At 38.8% G+C, this 25,242-nt stretch overlaps 2 protein-coding genes across 2 annotated transcripts in view; one reads left to right on the plus strand and one right to left on the minus strand.

Moving 5' to 3' along the window:
* crok (crooked) overlaps window positions 1–25,242 on the minus strand; it is a 272,768-nt gene that overhangs the window by 187,475 nt on the left and 60,051 nt on the right. The gene's annotated exons all lie outside the window — the stretch shown is intronic.
* The window catches only part of LOC146003684 (uncharacterized), a 33,537-nt gene continuing 9,510 nt past the window's right edge, over window positions 1,216–25,242 (plus strand). Inside the window, exons 1-2 of the mRNA XM_083142045.1 lie at window positions 1,216–1,222; window positions 13,993–16,090. Of these exons, the coding sequence (XP_082998171.1) occupies window positions 14,008–16,090 (2,083 nt within the window). The 5' untranslated portion in view covers window positions 1,216–1,222; window positions 13,993–14,007. The remainder of the gene's footprint in view (window positions 1,223–13,992; window positions 16,091–25,242) is intronic.

Genomic DNA, 25,242 nt, shown 5'->3' on the forward strand with positions numbered 1-25,242 from the left:
TCTAATTTAAATGTTATTTTTATTGTGAATAACATAAATAAAGATATAACCACAGTAAATTCACCTTGAGTGCTTTTACACCCCCCCTTTTTTTTTGCATTTAGATGCTGATAAGGGTACGGGCCTAGTGCAAAAACACTTATTTTTATTTGGCACGTGGCCTTCGACCTTGCGGAAAATAAAGCCGTTCTGACGTCTCCTTCTGTTGTCTGACCACAGAACAAAGGGTTGAGAAGAAACCAGATACAAAAACACTAAATACCAAACAAACGCATAATGTAAGGCTTTTAACTAGTCGATTTCGCCGTTTCTTGTTGACGCGTAGTGCAAGGGAAGTAAAGTGAGAGTCGGCGGACGATTGTTGTCTCTTTTCACGGTCCCTCGCACTGCAGCAGAAGAAAAAAGGCGTTGTTTACACCATGTTGGATAATGTCACACTCTCTCCTCACGTCAACCCAGCACGCATACATTGTTCCCTTGAACACGATTACGAGACCTTAATGCGACTTCCAAATAATTTTCTTTCCTCTCAAGATGGAGAGAGAGAGTGAAGTAAAAAATGTCACAAAGGTTATCTTTCCATCTGTAGAAACTGTAACAGCTTCCAGAGATTGTCCAGTGTTTGTGGGAGAGACACCTGTGTGCGGGAATGGAAGACCTAGCGAAGTGCAAGCTTATCAGTGTTTTGTGATCTTGGACCGTACAAATACAGTGCTATCTTCATTTTTGACAAAATTACTTGAATAGAAGCCCGCTCGGACTATATGTCAAGTACTCCTTCAATTACTAACCATGGTAAGTGATTCAGAGCAGTAATCTGTGACAGGGCACGAATCCAAACCATTGAAGACTGGTGGTATTATTAAATACATGTAAATAAATTAATTTGTTACTTTTATAGATATCAGGTATTTATAAAGTAGCAAACTAATTCCTCTACTAACTGGCTAAAGATATCAATAAATTACAAAATATGTAGTTGAAATAATTTGCTTAGGTATATATTTATGTTTAGTTTTTGCTTTCCATTAATATAAATGAACTAGATTTCATAGTTATATTTGTCTTGCATTCTTCTTACACTTACACCTCGGAATATTTTGAGGCCAATATTGTTCGTCAGGATTTAACACACTGATCTGTATCACATTTTGTCAAATGTGGAAAAGTGAAGCCAAAACTGATATTGTGGTTTTTCTCTCTTGCTGGCACTACAACTTCGGTGAGCTTATCTTCTTCTTTCCTTCCCCCATATATCTGTAACTCTTTTCCTTGAGATTGCATTTCTTTCTCTATCACTATTAGAATCTATTTTATTCGTGCTCTCTCTCCCTTTGTTCTTGGTCATTTTTTGTTCTCTCCTCTTTTCACTTATTTCTTCCTTACTCTGTCTTTTTAGCTATCTTCTTTTCTCTTCTTTCTCTGGCCCGCCGCCTTGTCTTCCTCTCTCGATCTGTGTGCCTTCTTTATTTCTTTTCATCTTTCTTTTTGTGTATCTTCCATTCTGTTGTTCTCTTCCCTTTTTATCTCACGATTCTTTAACTCTTTCTTTTCTCCGTTTCCCTCTTCCTATGTGTGACGTATATTTCTATTATTTCATTCTATGGAAATGTGTACAAACACACATCTCTTCGTTTTGTATGTTGAAATAAGCTTATAGGTGCGCCTTCTGTTTCTCCTATGTATAAAGTGGTATACTTGCCTTCACACACACAAGAGGGAATTATGAGATTAAATGCTTATTACAATGATTATGACCCACATTGAAAATTCAGTATAAACCGCTGTTTGTATTCTCCTATTATTCCTAACTTCCTTTTATTTATTTCTATCTTTCTTTTCTCCCTTTCTGCACTCTCGTCTTCATGTAGTCGTTTTAAAGGTTCGTGGTTTGTCAGAAGTAATCGAAGGACGATATTGCATTTAGAATCAAGGAAAATTTCGGGTTCGAATTCGGGCTAGGCATGACTGCTCTTTGGGAGTCTCCCTTCATAAACTTCAAAATATCATCGCTCGTCGCGATCAGCCAAAAGTTGCAGAAAAGCGACGCTAAATAATAAATCAAATCAAGGAAAATGCTTCACTTCAACTATATTTGACTGAATGGTTTTGGAAATGATATAAATAAAACTTACTGTGGAAAACTAGTTGCGAAAATTACAACTTTCGCTTGCGTGCTTTGACATCAGCAAACTGCTTCACAATGTGTTCAACATTTATCCTAGTAGCGTGCCCAAGAGGTGGGTTGGTGGGGGTTATAACACCCCCCTCTTTGGCCCAGAATTTCTAAAAGAAACGTCCAGTAAAAAAAAATACGTACCCCCCCCCCCCCCGCCATTTTCGAAAAGCATGGACTCGCCGCTGGTTTATCCAATTCGTTTGCCTGTTCTGTGTTCAAAACGCATATGTTTGTTAATCTTTTCCGAGAAATACTATTCCGCTGCTAATTTTTTTATTAACTTCATTTACCAAAATGCAAGTGAGGAAGATCAAACAAGCAGCAAAGAAGTGGAAAAGAAATGAAGTAGCCGTTCTCCAACATGAAAGCAGGGTTGTTTAAGGTCCAGGAGCCCATAAATTCTAATGGGTTCTGTTGGGATCCGCTGCAGGACCGGAACCTTTTTTCTCGAACAATTTAAATTCGGTCCATTGGAAAAAGGTTCCTGGACCGAATTGAAATTCATCCGGAAAAAGTGTTCCTGGACCGAATTGAAATTCATCCGGAAAAAATGTTCCTGGAGCGTATTTAAATTGATCCGGGAAAGAGGTTCCTCGACCGAATTGAAATGATTTAAATATGAAAAGGTTCTACACTGTCTACAACTCATTTACGGTTGCTGATTTTCGCTCCCAGTCCGGAATTGAATTTATTTACAATTCCTGGACTAGGATTGACCAATTAAAAGTTGCCTTCTAAAAATGTCCGCGAGTACGTTTTACATTTGAATGTCACACTGCGGTTGTAGAAAAGGTAGCGGAGAGAATAAATCAAAACGCTGTTGTTCTCGCGTGGGCCAGGTTCAAAAACTCCCTTGTCGAAGACTTACTGTATTACTTATTGTTTGATCTCAATGTGACGACACACTATACCGCGTTTGTTAGAACCTGTCCCGTTTCCCGCGCTAGCGATCGCTCGACAGTTTCGGTGTCAATGAGAAACAAGGAAAAAATCGTCTGCTGGGCAGCGAGGAGCGAATGGAAGCCAGAAGAGAGGCGCTCATGTAGACGCTGTTGCGACTTTGCGTATTTTAATTGGCTGCCTGGCTTTGACTTTCCCCAGCACGGAGAAAAGTCAGCGATCAGCTAGCGCGGGAACCGGGACAGGTTGTAACAAACGCGGTGTAGTGTGGCGTCACATTGAGATCAAACAAACCCGTCACGTGTAGCTCTGGCATCCGATCCAGGAACCGCAGCCTAGGAGCCGTCCATGAGGTAACGTGAGGCTGGTGTGTTCCCAGCAGATATCACAACAGGGACGGGCAGTGCTGCTACAACCAAGTGAAGGAACGCGCGCGAGAGAGAATGGGGCTGCAAGGAGAGGGGCAACGTGACTGCAGCGTTCGCGTTTCGCCCATTTCACCCTTGTACCTTAGATTCTCGAGACAGCCAGCACCTGGATGAGTGTTTCATGCTCACAAGTGGATAATTGTTTATCGTCAGATCCGTATTCGATCCAAGTTGCGTGTTGTTTCATTTCAATACGGAACTTGGACCCTATTTAAACTGATTCGGAAAAAATGTTCCTGGACAGTATTTAAATTCATTCAGAAAAAGGGTTCCTGGACCGAATTTAAATACTTTATATAAAAAGGTTCTTTACGGTCCAGAAACTATTTACGCTTGCGGATTTTCTCTCCTGGACCGGAATTGAATTAGCGTCGCGAATGATCTCCAGTTTTGCGATAGTCAACCTCCGCGGCGGAGTGCTTAGCACAGCACGCCATCACGCTAGGGGTCCCGGCTTCAATTCCCGGTCTGTGCATGGATGTTCTTTGTGGGTTTCCCTTCATCAATTTCATCATATCATCACTCATCCTAATAATCGTGATTATTCAAAAGTGGCAGAAAAGCGTAGTAGAATTAGAATAAACCAAATCAATCAGATTTTGTGATAGTTTCCTTTGTGCTCGTGTGCGTTTAGTAAAATCCTGTTTTACTTAAAAGGTGATAAGTGATATATTTTTTTCCGATTCCATGTTCATTTAACAGTTGTAAAAAAATGAAATGTTAACGAGTTAAAACGAGAGAGAGAGAGAGAGAGAGAGAGAGAGAGAGAGAGAGAGAGAGAGAGAGAGAGAGAGAGAGGCATTCGTTCTGAATATTAGGAAAGGAACGAATAATAGAGAACGTTACCACACGATAATGATGATGTATTTGTTTGTTTGTTTGATTTGGTGCTTTAAGTCCACTTTATGCACAGTAAGGCTAATGGGGCCTGGACCTACAGTTTAAAGTGGATCCGAACCACTATGTGCCTCCACCGGGTATCGAACTCGGGACCCTCGATTAATGATGAAAACAACATTTCTTTAAAGATAAGAACAACCGCAAAGACAGAACTCAAATTATACCGAAATAACAACCAATCGAAATAAACTGGAAATTGATTGATTGCTTGAATTAGATTATTTGACGTCGCTTTCGTGCCACTTTAGGCTAATCGCGACATTGACTGATGATATGATTTGATTGATTGAATTGTTGTTTTAAGTCCACTTTATGCACAGTAAGGCTGATTGGGACTGGACCTATAGTTTAAAGTATTATCCGAACCACTGTGCCATGTGCCGGTATCGAACCCGAGACCCCTTGATTACAAGGCAACAACGCTGCCACTGCGCTATCGGGGAGGCCATGATGATATGAAGGGACAGTCTGAAAAAACACAGATGCCAAGGCAGGGACTTGAACATGGGATTCTGGTGGCATTGTAGCGTCCTGTGCTAATCACTCCACCATGGACGTCGGCAATAAGGTCGAAATGAAAATCGCAAAATGATGATCAGTCCAGAGAGAAATTGGAAATAATTAACTGTGAAACAAGTTAAACGTGCAAGTGATACTCCATCCTGGAATAAGCACTAAAGCCAAAACATTCCAGAACTCATCAGAGTGCAGCAACAGTGGTGCCAGACTTAGGTGGGCCACTGAATGATTGTCAAAGATTTGGTGGGCCACCTCTTCAAATAAAATGTATTTTGTTATTGTCATTACGTGGCCAGGCAGGGGCTGAGCTCCTCCTGAACCTGCCATCGGCCTCCCTTGACATTAGGTAAAACTATTTTGTATCATTTGTTTGCAGTGAAGAGTGAAAATGTAAACAGTTCACAACTTTAAGGATAAATCCACAGTACATGAACAGCAGCTATTACATTCGCTCATCTTGTTTATGAGCAGAAGCAGTGGCGTAAATAACACTCCCGCAAACCCCGCGGCGCGGGGGGGGGGGGGGGGGGCGCAGTAAAATTAAGAAACGCCGATAGTTCACAAAAGTTTTCCTTTCGGCGTTAAAATATATTTTCAACCGAACACATTATAGTTTTATGCCCCTAAAGCTGAAAACAGAAAATATTAATCACTAGAAATGTAGAAAGTGAATTTCCAGGTTAGAAGAAAACCTTCATTAACTGAATAGTTCTAGAGTGCGCGTCAAATCTCCTGCACATGGCCTTGAACGGCTGAACAGCATCAGCGAATCACAGACGTGCAGCGTTGCCGTGCTCTCCTTGACAATGCGTTTCGCTGAACCACGAGCGCTGTCTTTTTTCCGTGTTAGATTTCGACATGGCACCGCTGCAGTGCGCTGCTATTGCCTATCGCCATATGCAGGAGATTTGACGCGCACTCTAGTCCTATATGTCGCCGAAGGGTAGACAACAGGCAAGGGAATGTGCTGGAAACGTTTTCACCCTTCCCCACCCTTACTTACCGCCCGCGTTTTAGCAAGGTGTGGTGAAATTGCGTTGTTGTTAAGTTTTCTTCGTAATTGTTGTAGGGGAATCTGCTACAAATTTATTGGAGAAATATGAACAAGATCTTGCACTATAGCTACAGAAATTGTTTCATTTTGGAATGTAGAATCAACTAAAATTATAAGAAGAACGCTGCTAAGTCTTGAAAGCGATCGTGCTTGAAAACTGGACTTGACGAAACCTGCACAAGAATATGCTTCCATCAAAAAACGCAAACGACTGGTGGCCTAATGGGCATTTAACAATATTGTAATTTTTGTAGTAACAGTGCATTTTGTTCTGTAAATCCTTTCGTACCAGTTTTTAAATAGATTCAAATTACATGTATGTATTTTCATATTTGTAAATACTTATTATAAGTGAATTAATATTTTAGAAGAGAAAGTTTTTTTTAAAAAAAATCGTAGGGGCACACAACTGTAAGTTGCGGGGAGGCGCAGAACGTGTGTCACGCTATTGAGCAGAAGTCTAAGTAGCTGCAAATATTTAGAAGATTATCTAGACTTTGTAGTTCTTTCATAGGGGGCTTCTTTATCTGTATCTTCACTGTCCCTGTTGTGACGTCCCATTTAGACAGAAATCTGTGACTTGGATGTCATCATGCAAATTCCCTTCGCATCTGCATCAATGGTCAACAGCTCCTAAGTTTTGGGAACGAAGGGGTGTGTCATTGCTTTGGCTGGGGGTGGGATGTACTGTAGGCAATATGATTGAATATTGTGGGTTTTTTTGGTGTGTGATTGAGTGTGCAGTGGTTCACAAAGTGTGCATCACGGCACCCTGATTCGCCGTAGCTGGGTTTTAGGGACATCGTGAAATGTTACATTATTTTCACTGAAATGATTATATTGTTCCAAATATTTGCTTATTTAGTAGTACTTTTTACATGTAAAATGTTTTTGAATTTGAAATATGTGTATACTTTTTAACTAAGGCAAGCCACCTAACCACACTAATTCGGCATTGCAAGTGCAAGATAGCCCCACATTCTGACTAAGGCGCTGTGGAAAATCTTGAAACACTTGGGGCACCGTGAAACGAAAAAGTTTGGGAACCTCTACTGTAAGGGATGATTTCAGTATCAATCAATTAACACTTCAAGACATGGTTTAAAAGATGGAGAAAAATGTAGTATCTGTATGATATTTATAAATTTTATACAAGTTAATGACCCACCCCCCCACACATCTTCATTTAATACTGTTAAGTTTTTAAAAATGGACTTGGTTTACAAAGGTTCCCCTGATAACCCATGAGCCCCCCCTGGAGATCAATCCTAGCTACGGGCCTGTACGTGGCCCATACAAGAAAGTCTCTCACCATATTCATCAATATCACAAAATCTTCCCATCACATTTTGACATGTTCTGGCAGCTGCTGATAAGGGATGACCCCCCCCCCCAAATTAAATTCTGCCCACTGGCCTGGGCTGAACCTCGCCAGCAGAAATAAAGAATGTTTATCATTTTGCACCAGTCTCTACAGCTGGTGCATTTAAATAGCACCATCTTCATCATTTGTCCCATATCGAAAATCACACTCTAGAAAAATGGTTAGGAAGATAAACGTAGGTTAGAGGTGAAATGTGAGTTGAGTACTCGATGTGCAGTCAAGTTTAAAGATATGTGGACATAAATGGTACACTACTATTTTCAATGATTTTAGTTCTTACACAGTGCTCGAAGTGGCAATTCTTAGGTGGTGTGAAATGTTTGCTTGACCCTTGGTGCTAGCTTGGTGCACAATTCTTCCTTGCTGGAGAGATAATATCCACCCTAGATCCCCCTTCACTTCAAGCACTGTTTTTTACATCCTATGCACTTAAGCAGGGATGGTTTGTAGTGATGATGTTCGAGTGGGTAGCTTCTGACTTGTTGACAGTTTTCATTTAATTCTAGAATCTCACATTGCAAATATCAAATACATAACACTGGTCTACAACCTTAGTGACAATGAAGTTCGACCAGTCACAAATATAGGAGTGCGTTGTGAAAGAAGGAGAACACATGCATATGCTGAACATATTTTATTCAGCAGGCTACATGGAACAAAGGAAAACATAAATTTCCGCTGCAACGCAGCAATGTATGGTGTCCACACAAAATAAAACATTTTCGTCCATCTACACGTGACATTGAAGTTCGACCACTGTTAGACGGGATCCTGTTTACCATGGTGTGATGCTGCCCCGTCGGCGAATAACTGTGGCAATGTGTCGGGGCATGCTGCGGATGAGTCGTTCAAGGTATTCCACATCGATGCGGTGCCATTCCTCCTGCAGGCAGGCGATAAGAGCAGCCACTGTCGTGGGTCCCCTCTGTTGCAAACGTCGCTTAAGAACACGCCACACATTCTCAATGGGCGAGAGGTCGGGACTCGATGGTGGCCATGGCAGAGTTCGCACGTGATGGCGAGTCAACCATTCTCTTGTCAGCCACGCTGTATGAGGCCTGGCATTGTCGTGTTGAAAGATGAGACGCCGCCTGTGGAACAGGTGCCTTCGCACTGTGGGAAGATGCCGCTCCAGTATGCGTGTATAGGCATGTGCATTCACAATGCCCTCACAGACGTGTAGTGGGCCAACCCCAGATGCCGTCATGCATCCCCATACCATCACTGACGCAGGTTTCTGTACCCGACGTGCATAACATTTTGCTTCATTCTGTTCCTCCTTCCGACAAATGACTGTTTTCCGTATTTTCCCGTACACAACATTGAAAATGGATTCGTCCGTCCACAAAACCCTGTTCCACTGCCGAAATGTCCATCCCCGGTACATTCGTGCTGACCGTAGTTGATTGCCTTTTGTTCAACATGGAAAGGAAGGGTTTACGTTTCGCCTTGTACACTCGGTAACCGCATCGCTGTAGGTAACGGCGAATGATTCTGGTTGACACTTCAATGTGAAAGCGTTCTCGAGTCCACAGTCGTAATTCGGCCACAGAAACATGATTGTTGGTCTGGATATAGCGCCTAAATATCCGTAGGTCACGCACGCTCAGCAGGCGTTTTCGATCGGGGGTCTTACCTGGCTCTGTAGTACCCGTATTTTGGTGGTGTTTGATAATGCAGTGGACGGTTGACTTGGGTAAGTTCAGTTGGCGCCCTATTTCCCATTCACTGAGTCCATCCCGTTGCAACTCCACCACTCTTCTCCTCACGGTGTTGTCAATAGGTTTGCCCCTGGCCATGGTGATGATGCACTGCAGTTCCTCAGTGCACAGCACGTGCTTATATACGGCAGACTCCCTTATCGTGTCCGTGACGTCACGCTTCCGTCGAATGCGCCACTATCTGGAATTTACCGTATGGGTCTGGTGCCTGGTCGAAGTTCAATGTCACGCGTATAGTTCCCCGTTTTCGTTCTTTACGTGACCTTGGGTGCAACATGCTGGCATCACGATTCTTGCCTGCTCACACGCCTCCTCTTACACACATGCGTCACTTCCGCGGGTCACCCATTCCACCGCCTATGCCTCTGTGCATTTAATCACGTATTCCTTTCTGGTCGAACTTCATTGTCACCAAGGTTGTACAAATGTTCATGAACTTTCTGCTTATGTATATTTTTCAGTCTTATTTTCATAATTTGGACCTGGTGAACATGAATATGACATTGTTTTTGCTGTAATGTCAGTTTTTCGGATAATATGGGTTGTTTATTATTTTTTATTCAAAGTGCAACGTGTTGCCTATATGTCATATGTATTATGTAGAAAAACATAAAATTACAAACACAGTACAGTCAGTACCCAGTAAATTGCATATATAATGAACAGTATAACAATGCAAAATAGATAAGGCAATACAATGAAATATACAGAATACTTTAATATTACACATCAGTCCCTTAATTTAGTTCATCTTATGTAACAACATGCTCAAGAGTGAATATTTGTTGTTCGTTGTCTTTTTTGGGAAACACTCCATTCCCTTCCTCACGAACTAATCCCCAAATGTAATCACCCATCATGGCACAGTCCCATCTTCCCTGGTATCTCTGCCTTCCATGAATTGAATGTCCTTTTGAAAGTGTTCGCCGTGTTATTCGCTTATCTCTCCCAAATGAAATCAAGATGCGAATGAAGCATGTGTAATTTTACAGACATTCTACAGCTCAGTGCTCCATATCTATCAATTAGTGTCTTAACTTGATCGTCAAGAGCTTCACTTCTGTTGTGGACAAGAAATCCCTTCTCCAAGTTGTGGAAGGCCTTCCAAGCATTTCTTTCCCGCTCGGTCATATTTTGTTTAAGTTCATTAGTATTTAGCATGAAACAAATCTGTGGTCCTGTAAAAATGCCACCCACAATTTTTGCCTCTGACAGATTAGGAACCTTTTCTTATGTACTGTAGAGCAGCTGACTCACAATCCAATGCTGTCACAAATTGTTTTGCCAACCTCCGTTTAATGTGCAGTGTTCTCTCTGGGCACTTGTAAGTCAAGAATACTTTGTATACCCACTTTGTAACCCAAGAAGAAAACCAATTATTTTGAAATCACCACATAGGCCATGTCCCACTGGTGTTAATCATATTGGATTTTCTCCAACATCAACTTCACACTTGAGTAACTTTCCTTCAAGTGGATGGAGTATGCGACTGGAATTGAAGAATACAGGTTGCCATTGTGTAAAAGAACTACCTTCAGACTACTTTTTGAGCTGTACATGAATAAACGCCATTGTTTTGGTTCGTACTGAAAGCCAATTGCACTAAAGAGACCACTTATATCAGAACAGTAGAACAGCGACTCTTCCACAGAAAAAAAAAACATGAAAACACCTGGTGTCTCTTTCTGAATTTTGTTATTCTACAGGAAGGAAGTAGTAAGTTCCACTCCTTCAGCCGTGAAGCTAAAAGTTCAGACTTATTTTTTGGTAAATTCAGGTCTCGAATAAGGTCATCTTAGCTCTTTCTGGTTCAGTAAATGAGGTTTCTTGCTATCCTCATTGTCAGTAGCATGGTCACCAGAACTCTCCAAATCACTACCTTCTTCCGCAAACGTGGTTTGGATTGGAGGCGATGGTATAGGAAGATCTTCACTGTCGGGAACAGGTGCTCGGGAGGATGGTATGTCAAGGTATTGTAGCTGACGCCTGTTCTTCCCTCTCTTGAAATGTGGCAGGTCGATCCATCGTCAACCTGCTGTTACCACACGTAACATGTGGAGCCCATGGTTTGTCCAGATCACCAACAGCCATTCCAAAGTACGCTTTATAGGCTTCACAAAATTTTGTCCCTGGTACAATGACATGTTTGACTTGCTTGGGCCCAATATAGTATCCACATACATAACAGAACAAGTCTGCATGTAATTTGCACTTCCGAACTGCTGACATGTTGTTCCATAACAAAGCAAATAAACTCAACGCAGATTAACACACACCCAGACTGAAGTAGTAGACATGGTGGCGAAAAAAACAACCTTGAAACACACAACCATAAGGCCAAAGTAGGAATTCAGGTGAGCGCTTGTAATCTTCAAATTTACTATGCACCGATAAAAACACACACACAAAAAAAAATTAAAAAAATAGATAAACCACACAGACAGAGTAGACATGAAGGGAGAGTTTCGAACCTTTACACCTTCCATCTACTGACTGTAAGAGTAAATACACCCATATTGCTGTGGCTAAGCCAGCAGTTCGAGAGAACAAAATATGCTAATATCTTTCTAAATGTTGATATTTCAACAAAATCGTTGCCGGATTCGTGTTTAGTGGGTCAAAATCTATAAGAATTCATCACAAAACAATGATAAGCAAAATCTTGTTGATCAGTGTATAATTAATCTCAAATTGAAAAATTGGGAAGTTTAGAAAATTAATGAAAAATTAATGTAATATTGATTGTGCTTGTTACTGTCAGAGTCACACTCAGCATGGTTCATGGAGTTTACATATCTCTATTAGCTGACAAAAAAACACATTAAATATATGAAAATAAAGAGGCCATGTCCCTTTCCTGTTATACCCATATTCTTAATCTTTTGATGAGGTAAGGTAAAGTTCCCAATTCATATAGCACCATACCATGAAGGCATATTTAGGAGATTGTGGGAGTGGGACCCATATTTTCTTGATCTCAGCCAGTTTGGAGGTGATGTGACCTTCATCCCTTTATCCTCCAGGGCTGACCCCAGGTACCCATTGATTTGAGGCTGGGTGAGCCCAGAGCTGCTTCATGTGGGGACAAGGCCAAAAAAAATTCGACCTTAGATCATCCAACCTGAAAATCGAACCCAGGCCTCCTATGAGGCAGTCAGACACCCTTCCAACTAAACCACTGCTTACTCTTTTAACATTCTTTAATTCTTAGTAAATCTACTTATTAATATTCAGTTGTACTGAAGCAGTAGCGTACGCAGGATTTCATCAAGGGGGATGTTATCTCGAAAACTTTCTACAAATTCACATTACCATTGTTTTATTATACTTTAATTAATTAATAATAATAATAAATTAATTAATAATTCTTATAATTAATTAATTAGTTTAATTACTACTAATGCAGCTGCTATTTATGAAAGAAATAGAACAAAATTACAATTCTTTTGTTTCAAAATAATTGTCTAGTCAACGGTTATTTGTATATGATAAGTGAGACATTTTAAGTGTGAAGAAAATCTATAAAAACAAGCAAATATATTAAATTTATTGAAATAATCGAAATATGAAACTCATTCAAGGAGCCGCGCTGGTCTAGTCTGACAACTTCGTGGGATATCCGGGTTCGATTCCCGGAATTGGTTGGAATTTATCCAGCCTTGTCTCCGCACCCAGCCTATGGGTATCTGAGAGCAACCTTGGGGGATGAAGGCTGCCGGAGCATGGTGCTGATCACATCACCTGCAAAATAGTTCGAGATCAAGAATCTTTGGGGCCCACCACACCACTATGTGTGACTTCATGGCACGGTGCTATATACACGGGGGAATTTACATTACCTTTACCTATGGAACTCACCCAGGGTGATGATGAAGCGCGAGAATACATGTTGCTAAATTCCACTGAGTCTATGTTTTCGTTGTAAAGTAAGTTTATAGACATTCCAACACATTTATCCCTTCTAGGTGATTCACAAAAGACTTCTTCGACATTATTTAATGATGTGGATGTAGACTCAGCATCACTTGAGAGTTCACAAGGGGATGTGAAATCAGTACCGGGAAGAACGTTTGCAATAAGGACGAAGCAAGGAATTTTCACAATTCTCGCAAGAATCACTGCGCGACTTTTTGCAAAAGAAAATTGCAAAATTGAACTTTGCGGCCGCTTAGATTGTGTTTGGAATGTTGTGTTTTTCTTCATGCTGCATGGGAATAATAATCCAAATTATTATTATTATTATTATTATTATTATTATTACTGTCGCAGATCTTTGACTGTGATAAATTAGCCATTTTTAATTTTTTCTACAGCATTTTCCATAATATTTCAAGAGCTCAAGGGGGGGGGGTTTAAACCCGGTAACCCCCCCCCCTTGCGTACGCCACTGTACTGAAGAGTATATAAACTTCAATTGCCTTCGTCCCAATTTCATTCACTAAAAATCGTATTTCATGATGTTAGTTTATTGATGCAATGTGGAAAGAATAAAAATAAAGTAAAAATGATAAACTACAGTGTCCTGTTGGGGGACATGAAAACTGAGAAAGAAAACAGCAGACAATTAAATAAATGGATCTCTTTTGCACAGATTTGCAGGAATACATTTATATTATCATGATCTATTTAAAAATATGAGAACAATCTACCATTTTAAAAAAATAGTGCACATAGTAATGTTCTTAAACATTAACATGGCTCTTTCAAAGAAAAATATTTTGTTCATGTTTTGGTTGTAATAGGCAAATAGAAACTGTAAAATATTGAAAGATGCCATACTGAAAAACGAACAATTAATACTCTTTTCCAAAAAGCATCATTATTTTTTAATTCCACAATCTCCAAAACCCTGCAATTTGCTACTAATCATGATTTAGTATATTCAGAAACATTTTTTATCATTTCAGGTTCAGCTATTTGCAATGCTAGCATTTTGCCTAATGCAATGGGAACTGATGCATGGAATGGAGATTGATTGGAAGAATGGTCCACAAATACACGGTTCTAACTCTGAAACAAATAAACAAAATCCCACTATTATATGGACTTATTCACCAAGTGGACAGGAGAGTTCAAACTACTTCAGTCAATACAATGCTGCAACTACAGATCAATACTTCTCGCCTTCTGTACCTAGTAACTTAGTGAGTAATGATTTCGAACAGTTTCCACAGAAAAAGGCCATTGTAGCAGTTTACATCCCTTACAATGCATCACGAAACCAAAATGATCTTTCAGCACAGTACACGCAGGGGATATTTTCTCAAGTCTTATCTGATAATGCTGCATCAAGTACAATCCAAGGTGACAAGACTGATAGTATTGTTTCCGCATCTGATATAGAGATAATAAAATCCGTAGAACTAGCAGTTATGCATGACGATAACCATCCTGCTGCTGCAACAAATCCATACTATTTAAACGTTATTAAAATTCCAGAAGAAAGCACACAAGCTTTACCGACAGAACCGGTTCATTTCTCTACCGAAATTCAAAACCATTCCAGGTTAATGAAGAGAGAAGCTGTGTCAGATGAGGCACCCATTTCAACAAAGGAAATGTTTAGATCTCATGAATCGGCTGCAACAAAGAAAAAGATTTCTATTGTTTCCACCAGAAAGAAAACTGAATCTCAACAGACCACTACCTTATCGCCAGAAAAGATGAAGCCGAAACAGGGAAAACAAATTTCCACAGCAACTCTTTTAAGACAAAGAATCAAGACAAAGAAAGCTCCAAAAGTTTCAAGAACTACAATTGCTATGAGGCAAAATACTTCTACTAGTGATGAAACTGGAGAACGGAATTATTCTTCTGGTCAAACAGCTTATAAACCTAATGAAAAGGATCTTAAATCTAGAATTCATAACAGGAAGAAACAAATACTTCAAAAATTAAGGAAGAACCATGTCACTGACAAAGTGTCGTCTAGCAAATCAACCTCAACAAGGAAAGACAAGACTTCAAATACTACAACAGAACAAGAGTTGATGGCAGAGGCTAATTCAATAATTCCAAGAAAAAGCTACGAACAAGGAGAGAGTACAACCAGGACAAAGACAAAGAAACCAGAGTTGGTGGATGCACTTCTCGACTATTTCGACTTATTCAGTAGGTCACTTCTTAGCCACAAACTCTTAAGAAAGCCAAGTACATACACAGACAAAGCAAGAACAAAGTACACACTGCATGTGAACAATGCAATAAGCAGGCCACACAAAGGCAATTACAGAAACTTAGCCCTTTTTCTCAGTGATGATCCAAAGACGAAAAGTGATTTGCCTGCAACAAAGCAAAGGAACGATTTTCACAAAAAATACACTAAACTCAGAAATTTTGAAGCTAAACCCTTGATGAAAAAAGCTCTGAAGATAGTGGACAGTACATATGAAGGCTACACTCATACTCTTCCACAGCACCAAGCTCTTTCAGATGAACGCTATGTTAAGAACGATGTCAGCACAGTCAACTTTATGGAAAGAGACCCATTACAGCAAAGCAATGGGAAAAAAGCCGATAACGGTAGGACGAAAACATCGCAAAGGTTAAGCTCCTCTTCATCACACTGGGACTTTGGACGACGCCTACGTCCAGCATCGAGAAAGGTTCAAAGCTTAATAGGGAAGGAAGCAGGAAAAGGAGCAGATATTTCATTCAAATCTCAACATTTGTCATCCAACAAGAGGACTCCAGCACAAAGAATATCTACAAGACAGAGGACTCAACAGCAAGAAAAAGTGAACATTCATTTAGAAGATTCCGATGAGGTACTTGTAGCAATGTCTGATAAAGTAACGCCTACAGTGACAGTTCCTGTGACAAGGCCAGACAATGTGTCACTGATGCCCCACTCATCGAAGTCAACTACAGGACTAAGCACTTCAACCCCAAGTTCATCACAAGCAAAGAAGTTATGGCCTTCGCCACTGATATCAATTTCATATGGACACCTAACTGACACGCCAAACCGCATGCTTCGTTGGAAACCTATAACAATATCCAGAGGTAAGAAATAATACAGATATTTTCATAATTTACTCCATTTTATATAGTTTTCATAAAACTGCATGAGTTTTATTTTTAAAAATAAATATAACGATATAAATATTGGAGTCAATATTTTAACTTAACATACACTTCTACACATTTCACTTCAAGTAATAATTTATTTATTTCCTTCACAATATACCTTATTAGGTCATTTAAATAACTATGAATTATAAATTATAAATAATGATTTCTTTATAATTTTAAATTTGGAACTAACAGCACTATTTCATTTAACAAGAAAATAGTTAATAAAAGCAATAACTGAAGTGGTATTCATAATTTATCATGTTGGTATTATTGGATTACAACATAAAAATAGATGGAAATCATTAAGCTGACAACCATAAACTTCTACCTAGGTATGTAGAACACAGTATACTTTTTTATTTAGCCCAAAGACAATGTGGTAAAACAGATACTGTATTTAACAATGTTTTAGTTTGATACATGTTTGAAAGTCATTTCTAGACAAAGCAAGAAATATTTAGTGTTGATTCAACAATTCTTTTGTTCAGTTCTCTTTCCAAGTTTATCTAGGAATAAAAGGAACTGAGGTTTCAAATCAAAGAAAGAGGAAAATTTTTAACAATGTAGTTTCTTAAGATCAAGGAGAAATGTTGCTTTCTGGGAATACGGAATATAACTTTGTGTAAACACCGAATCCTTTTACTCATGACTTCATACATCTTCTGCCTTGGTCAACTGGTGCATTACACAAATATAATGCCTGTTATGTTGAAATGATAAGTTATATGTACATAACCCATTTATTAATAATTATGTAGTCTATTTCTGATTAGTTGTAATGATATATACATCTTCTGCCTTGGTCAACTGGTGCATTACACAAATATAATGCCTGTTATGTTGAAATGACAAGTTCTATGTACATAACCCAATTATTAAGAATTCTGTAGTCTATTTCTGATTAGTTGTAATGATATATATACTTCAATGGAACACACTAGCATTTATTGCTTAATGTAGTTAATAACTATTTAATTAGAAGACATGTTTTTCATTGAACTCTTGGTTAGCATGTATAGTCATGGAAAGAAATACTTCCCCTACAACACTACTGGTATTACGGATATATGGGGAAGTAGTACTTTTTTCCATGACTGTACAAGTACAATATGGAAATAGTGTAAATATTGCATTTGTCTAGAAAGTTGTGGCACTTTTCCAAACCATTTAAGCACATACTGCATGTTTGCATGACATGAAAATAATGTACAGCACAACAAATTCATTGCCGATAGGTTTGTAAGACTTATAACACCTGCCTTAGCAGTCTATATTTTATCCTTTTTCATCAATTTTGTTGTTGTACGTTTACTTTGAATTTCAGGAGGTGCAGTTTCTCGCATATCTCACTCTACTATACTACATTGTAAGTTGAATTAAGTTCAAAGTGATCTTAGAATTCCACAAAGCATTCTGAGATCTCATGTTTTTTGTGTGCCCTGCATAATGTTCTAAAGATATTATGGGTTAGTAGTTACTTCCAAGTACACAGACAATGGAAAAAATAATGCTTGTGATTTGACAGAGCAGAAATGCATGTGTCAACCCCTCTCCTTTGGTTGAGATGGGGAAGTACAATAATCTTTTAGTTGCTTTTATTTTTTAAGGTAAGGTAAAGACACCCTTGAGCTAGGTAGAGTTCCACATATTCTTGATTTCGGCCATAGTTGTGATGTGATGAGCATCACACCCGGCTGCCTTTACTCCCCAGGGGTGCTCCCAGGTACCCATTGATTTGAGGCTGGTGAGCCCCAGAGCTGCTTTATGCAGGGACAAGCCAGAAAAATTCTGACCTTACATCACCCACCCCTGGAATCAAACCCAGATCTCCCATGTCGCAGTCAGATGCTCTACTAACTGAGCTAGTGCAGCTTCCTTTAAGTGCTTGCATATGAATAATAATGGATAGTTATGTGCAGTAGGGCAATTACTCTTGTAGATTACATTAGTTGGTCTCTTATCTTGTAGAGCAGTTTTGTTGAGTAAACACTGATTTTCCTCTCATGCTTTTATCTTGAAACCATGCAATGGCCATTGTCAGACAGTAAAGACACCAGGTTATGGATCAGGTGAGTTCTGTAAAGTTTTGTGAACTTTCGAGATCTAATATCCCTGAAAATGAGAGTGAAGTTAGCTCTTGAAAGCTGGTAATCAATCTTCATGCTATCCCCACAGTTAAGAAAATTTGCCTAAGATATTCCTCCAGCTAGGATAATTTGTGTAAGCATCCTCCTATCCACCTATTCCCAAACTTGACCAAGGATCCCCTGCACTGCAGTATTATGATAAATCAAATCTGCACACCCTTGATGATTCGAAACACTCTCTATAGTTGAGAATAATAAACATATCCAACATTAAAATTTATTCACCATGTCACAACAGCAAAGCAAGTCTGAAATTTCATACTAACTATTTCTATAGCCTTCTTACACCCGAAGGTTTACGACTATAGCACCACAAGCCTTCCATCTGTCCCTATCCTGGACAAGATCAATCCAGTCTTTTCCATCCTTACCGATTTCCTTTAGGCCCATCTCAACGTTATCCCCCCATCTTTGTCTTGGTAAAAGACCTGTAGGAAGGCCATCAGGTTTCCCAACAAGAATCCTGTGAACTCCTCTTTCCTCTCCCATTCCTGCCCACCTAAGTCTTCTTGATTTAATTTTTCTAATAATATCTGGACATGAATACATATTATGCAGTTCTAAATTATGTAACCTTCTCCACTCACCTGTCTCCTCATCCCTTTAGGCCTAAATATTTTTCTAAGGATTTTATTTTCAAATACTCTTAATTTATTTTCCTCTTTTAATGTAAGGGACCAAGTTTCGCATCCATATAATATGACAGGCAAAATTACTGTTTTGTATATTTTAACTTTTAGTTTCTTAGATATTATACGAGAAGATAAATGTTTATGAAGAGAAAAGTAACACGCATTTCCTGAATTAAGTCTGCTTTTTATTTCGTCTTTAATATCATTTTCATTTATTAAAATTACTCCTTAGTACTTGAATTTGGAAACTGATTCAAACTAGTTGTTATTAATAATTATTTTTTAAAATTATTTCCCAATACTTGGTTTTTGCCTGAAATTTCATACAATTCTTTTCGAAAATGTCTCAAAAATCTTTTCCAGCACCATTTTTCCTTTAAAACATGGTGACATTGTGAGATTAGGCCATAGGCGACCATTGTGAAATCCTTTAGTCTTATTTACACATGAAAGTGCAGAAAAGCAACTATTACATATTTTTTCACAAGCCCATCTTAAAATAATAGTAAAAGACTATCAACAATCACAAACAGAACAATGGGGGATGTGGTGTGAAAGAGATATCAAGACAAGCCAACGAAAATAAATACAATGCTTTAAACTTGCTTAGAACATTGGTGGGAAACATGGGTTGCATGCACGGTCATTGCCTGATACAGCAGTTAAAGACATTAGAATCTAACACCAACGATCTGCTACACTCCATTCATTAACGGCTGCCAGAATCACTAAGAATTAAATAAAAATATTCAAAAACCTAATGTCTTCCTCCATGGTCTAAGGCACTGTGCTTTGGACTCAGACTGCGGGACGGCATGGGTTCAGTCTCCAGGTTCTTGGCCTGTGTATAGGACCAGTGGAAACCCACCATTGTGAGACAATTGGGCAGCTACGAGAGAGTAGGGTAACCCGGTCTCGGAAATCTCCTATAATGACTGGGGATTCGACATGTCACCCCATTACAGGTTGAAGATCTCTACACCTCTAGGCAGGATTGTGGAAGGAAATCTGGAAGTCAGGAGATCTGCCTAGGCCCTTCAAGGGCTATTGAGCCATGGGTTATTCAAAAACCTAATGTCTCAGAATATTTATGAAAAGAAAGATATGTTCCACCATATTTCCTTTGAGTGTTGACAAATGAGTCACACACCCAGAGAACTCGCCCCCCCCCCCCACACACACACATGTATATATAGGGAGGGGGGAAAGGGGGAGTTAAGTCATGATGTTGGCCCAGGTTTTCAGATATATGAATCTTGGCTTGCCTGTTGGGAAAGAAACAGTTTGTCAGATCAGAGTGGTGTTCACTTGAGTGTGTCCATATCACGTACATATCATTTCTATAGGTTTTGGTGAAAGATGAAATGGAACCTTGTCCACACTTAGCTGATTATGACACGAATATTGGTTCAGATACATTTATGTGATGTCTGAACACAGTATTATATGATCAGAGTATCTACAATTTCATGAATACAAAATTTCCCTGACATTTCCAGGTTTTCCAGATCAATAACTAAAATTTTCCAGACTAATATCATTACGGCAATTCATATATTTAAACATATGTGAAAGAAGGTCACTATATTTTATCTAAACATTACACTTAGAATTCTATTTAACCAAGTTTTTAGACTAAGCGAGTTACTAATTTTTTTCCATGAAACTAACTTGTAAAGGTTCTATTAAATTAGACTATACTTAACCAAGTTTATAGACTATTCATTTCACACATTGAACGTAATAATTAGAAGGGAAACTGACTGTCGGATAGGGTTATAAGGGGTGAGCTTTTACGTACTGAATTTCATAATATATTTATTAATATGAATATCTGCCAAACTCAACCCCAAAGAAAGTGGTACATTACAAGAGTCACTTACTGTAGTAGATTTCTACATGAAAATAGTTCAATATATGATCCCCTTTTCCTAAGGCGTTTATTTATACAATTATACGATTTACACAATTTCTATTTTAACCACTCGTGATACCCATTATAACAAACTGAAGTATAGTTTGTCCAAACCAAATATTTTATTCCTTGCTTGCCTTTTATTTATTTATTTATTCAAAAACATACTTTATTCAAAACTGCTACAAAAGAAGTTGATTTTTCCAGAAACACAGCAAACTTACCTGATTTTTCCCTGACTTTTCCAGGATTTCCAGACTGGTAGACAGTTTCATTTACGATTCACATTGTGTAGATTAACTATACTCTTTCCTGGTCATCTCTGGAGCAAGCAAACGAAAACAAGTGTCTGTGCAAGTAGCGACATGAGAGGGAATAGGATTGCATGGAAGGGAACTGACTGCAGTTACCAGCCTTATAGCAGCATGCAATGGTTTGCTCTGCCCACTCGATTTCCCCCCATCTCTCCCGCTATGCACAGCCTCGCTCCACAGATTCTGGGAACAGAGTATAGTTCACAATAAACTTCCGTAGATACGTGGAATTTAGAATACTTATTTTTTTATTAGCCTGACATAATTGTTTTGCTGCAGCAGAGAATAGACATGGTATCCATACAACTGATGAAATCATGCATCCCAAGGTAGTCCGCAAGCGATCACCAAGAAGCATCCCTTCTGAGGCCACTTCAGCTTTGAACCAACAAATTCAGCAGTACATGCTGCAAGCAAGGCAGCAACTTCATCCGATGGGTCAAAGAAGACAACTGTTGCCACCTCAGCTGATGAACTTTCTCCAAATGAAGACAATTCCGATGAGAGGGCTGTTCATCCGACCGATGGGGATCATGCAGATGACACGCGTGAAGCATCATCAGATGAAGATGGTTCAAATTCGAAGGCTGGGGATGGGAATGATGCTCGTTCATCAGCGTCCGATGAAAATTATTCACGTCCAGCACATGCCTGTTCAAGTCATGCACATGAAACAACATCCGATGCAAATGGTTCAATTCCGAGACATGCAAATGGAAATGTTTAGACAATTGTATCGCCGCAGAAATGGGATTGGAAATTTAAATATAAATCCGGGACAAATAAACAGAATTCCTGTACATCAATATCCACGAAGATGAATTCTAATACCAAGTGATTATTAATTATAAGCCTGAAACAATTTTCTACAATAGACACTAATTAAAGTTTTGCTCTTAAATACTTCAGGAAGAAGAAATCAGTGTAAGCTTGAAGAAACAATACTACAAAACTGCATAAAGTTTCAAGCAATGGGAATGATACTTTATATTTATTTGCAATAGAAGCTGAAGAATATGTATGACTCATGATACAAATTCAACAAAAAATATGTATATAGTTACTTGTATATTATATCGAAAAGTTCTTTCTTGTAAATGAAATGCAGAGTCCAGCTTAATGAACTAATGTCCCTGTCAACCGGGGAGAGTGCTAGCAGAAATGTTACTGTGAAAGAATGCTGAAACGAGTGAAATAGGGAACATTGCCAGTTGTTCACCTCTTTTTTTTTTGGAGGGGGTGGACCGAAGACATTTCACCCAGTGCTTGACTTAGCAAACAGAATTAAAATGAGAATCCTTCAACATCTTGTTTGGTGACAGGGTTTTGTTCTCCAGTTTATTTCCTAGTTGACAGGAACATTAATTTTATGTAAAAATGTTATGAAGACTTATTACTTGATGTAAATTAAACACTTCAGACATGGAAATGTGATTACATTTGCAAGTACATTTTCAAGAATATCACCTTAAAAATATTATATAACACTTGTCAGAAAAGTTCCAGGACCGAGATAAAAAATAATATATTCAACTCACCAACTAATGATCCTTGGTCCCATCAAAGTAGCCCCTCCGCTTTCTATACACAGCTGCCTGCTTTTCTGGAGGTCTTGGAAGCAAGCAGAGAAAGCCTTTTCTGAGATTCTTCTCAGCATATCTGTCACACCCTTTTGGATTGCTGGAATATCCTGATGTCACTTCCCCTTCAGCAGAATTTCCACACGGAAAACATAAAGAAATCACATGGTGACAGATTGGGCAAATATGGAGGATGTGGAAGAACAGGGATACGATGTTTGGCCAGACAGTCCTGTACTGATACAGCAGTATGGGGCCTTGCATTATTATGCAAAAGGAATTATCACCCATATGCCCACAAGTCAGTCAGGTCAATGGTGCAGAATTGCCTCATGCAAATGGATTACCTCAATGTAAAGTTATGGTTCATCATTTGTCCTTGAGGCAGAAATTCATGTGCCGCTGAAGGCCGGCCTGATCGTGGATCGCCATCCACTGAAACCTCTTGTGCCATTCAGATACACAGCCTCTCAATAATGCCTGGTCACCATAGGCTTGCTGCATCATGTGCCATGTTTCCGCAGGTGTTTTCCATAGATTAACACGAATGTGACCAGCGTTTTAAAACAACAAAATGGGACATTTTTCATTTTGTCCTGAAGGAAACAGTGACCGCAGTGGCTCAGTCGGTAATGCGTCTGACTACCATGCTGAAGGTCCCGAGTTTGATCCCCAGCCGGTTCAAATCCGGGAACTTTTCTAAATTTGGAAGCCGACCCGGCAACCACCCAGTGTTGAATGACATGGGTACCTGGGGGAAACCCTGGGGGGGGGGGGGGGGGTAAAGGCAGTCAGGGGTGTGATGCTGATCACATTACTCCCACTCATGACCAGATCAAGAAAGTGTGGGGCGTTACCCCCACATCCCTTATATGCCTTCATGGCATGGTGCTAAGCACAGGAGAGCACTTTACCTTTTTTTACCTGAAGAAAAACAGGATAAAACTACTTGGCAAAATGTACACATTTCAATACAAAACTATTTCATAATAAATACTTATGTTTGAAACCTAATAAATTCCTTACATAACATAGCGATATGTACTGCACTCCAACCAAGGAGTCTTTACGAAATAGAAGTAATTCATTGATATTTTGCCAATGAATGGGATCTTCTTCAGTACACCCTTCTTTTCAAAAAACATTTTGTAAAAGTTTACACATGTGTGATTAAAGTTCACCTTATTAATCAACATAGCTTTTAAACTTTGTAATGAAAGAGCATTCTTGTCACTTGTCCACAAACCATTCAGGTACAAAAACACTCATTCAGTGAAGAACTTCCATTCAAGTAAACAGAGAAGAAACTCCAATATTTTAAGAAAATTGGAATATGGCACATTGTTGACATTGAAAAGTGAAATAATTTCTACCCAACAATGCCATAGTTCAGAGTAATGGTAGGGAAGGTGCATTGTTCAGTAATTCTATGCTGATAAGTCATTGTTACAAAAATGAGACATTTTGGCATCCCATGTTATGTTAAAAAAAATCGAGACAGACTCGAAAAATTGGAGCTAATATAGGATGTCTAGTGACCTTAACTAAACGAGCAAACTTGACAAACAGCATGTTGATAGCTGCAGGCCTGCCACCTGGTGGAGGCTATTCTGATCACTTCCAAGGACATGCATGTTCATAACACATATCAGGTGACTGAATAAAAACCAATTCTTGTTTCTCAATATCATAATTTGAGAATTAAAAATTAATCCGGTAACTTTTCTGACAAAAGTTTATATTTAAAAATAAAAAAAATAAAGCTTTTTTCATTTGGTGCTGTGTGACTGAATTTCTTTCACTTCATGGTCTGTAGTAATATGACCAATGTAAATAGTTTGTAAAATTTACTGAACTTACGTGCATGGTTATTATTCTAGCTATCACACATTACAAGAAAAAAATACAGTGATCAATTCCACTAATTTTTGTTCAAGCACTCATTTCCTTACAGAAGTTCATGGTTAAATTTCCTTTTACCAGGCTGGCATGAAACAACATAAATATTATTTTCTATATTTGCAGTTGCAAATGAATTGATGTCATTATAATTGTGTTTGTGCATATACAACTAAATTGTGAACACACATATGGAAGGAAGAAGGAAATACACACCAGGTAAAAAGAAGTTTGTATAGCAGCATTACAATGTAAGTGTGTGTAATAAAATATCGTTTATTACTATATTACATTACCAACTTTGTACACTTACATTCTATTTGACCGTACAATGTAAACATGCAAGAACTCACTATCATTATGAATAATCTTTGTTTAAAGTAAATATATGTATATAAATATAAGCATTTGCATATGTATTTAATGATTAAAATAAAATAAAAATATTAAAAATGCTGCACGCAATTTTGTGACTGTAAATACATCTTAACAGCACTACCTATCCTACCCTCTATGTATTAAAATGAATGTGGTGAATTGAGTATGGTGAGAGTGCATTGGTAAAGGGTGGTAATTCAAAGGGGTTTGTACAG

Source organism: Lepisma saccharinum, chromosome 20 (genome assembly GCF_977018435.1).
Source record: "Lepisma saccharinum chromosome 20, izLepSacc3.1, whole genome shotgun sequence".
Classification (NCBI taxonomy): domain Eukaryota; kingdom Metazoa; phylum Arthropoda; class Insecta; order Zygentoma; family Lepismatidae; genus Lepisma; species Lepisma saccharinum.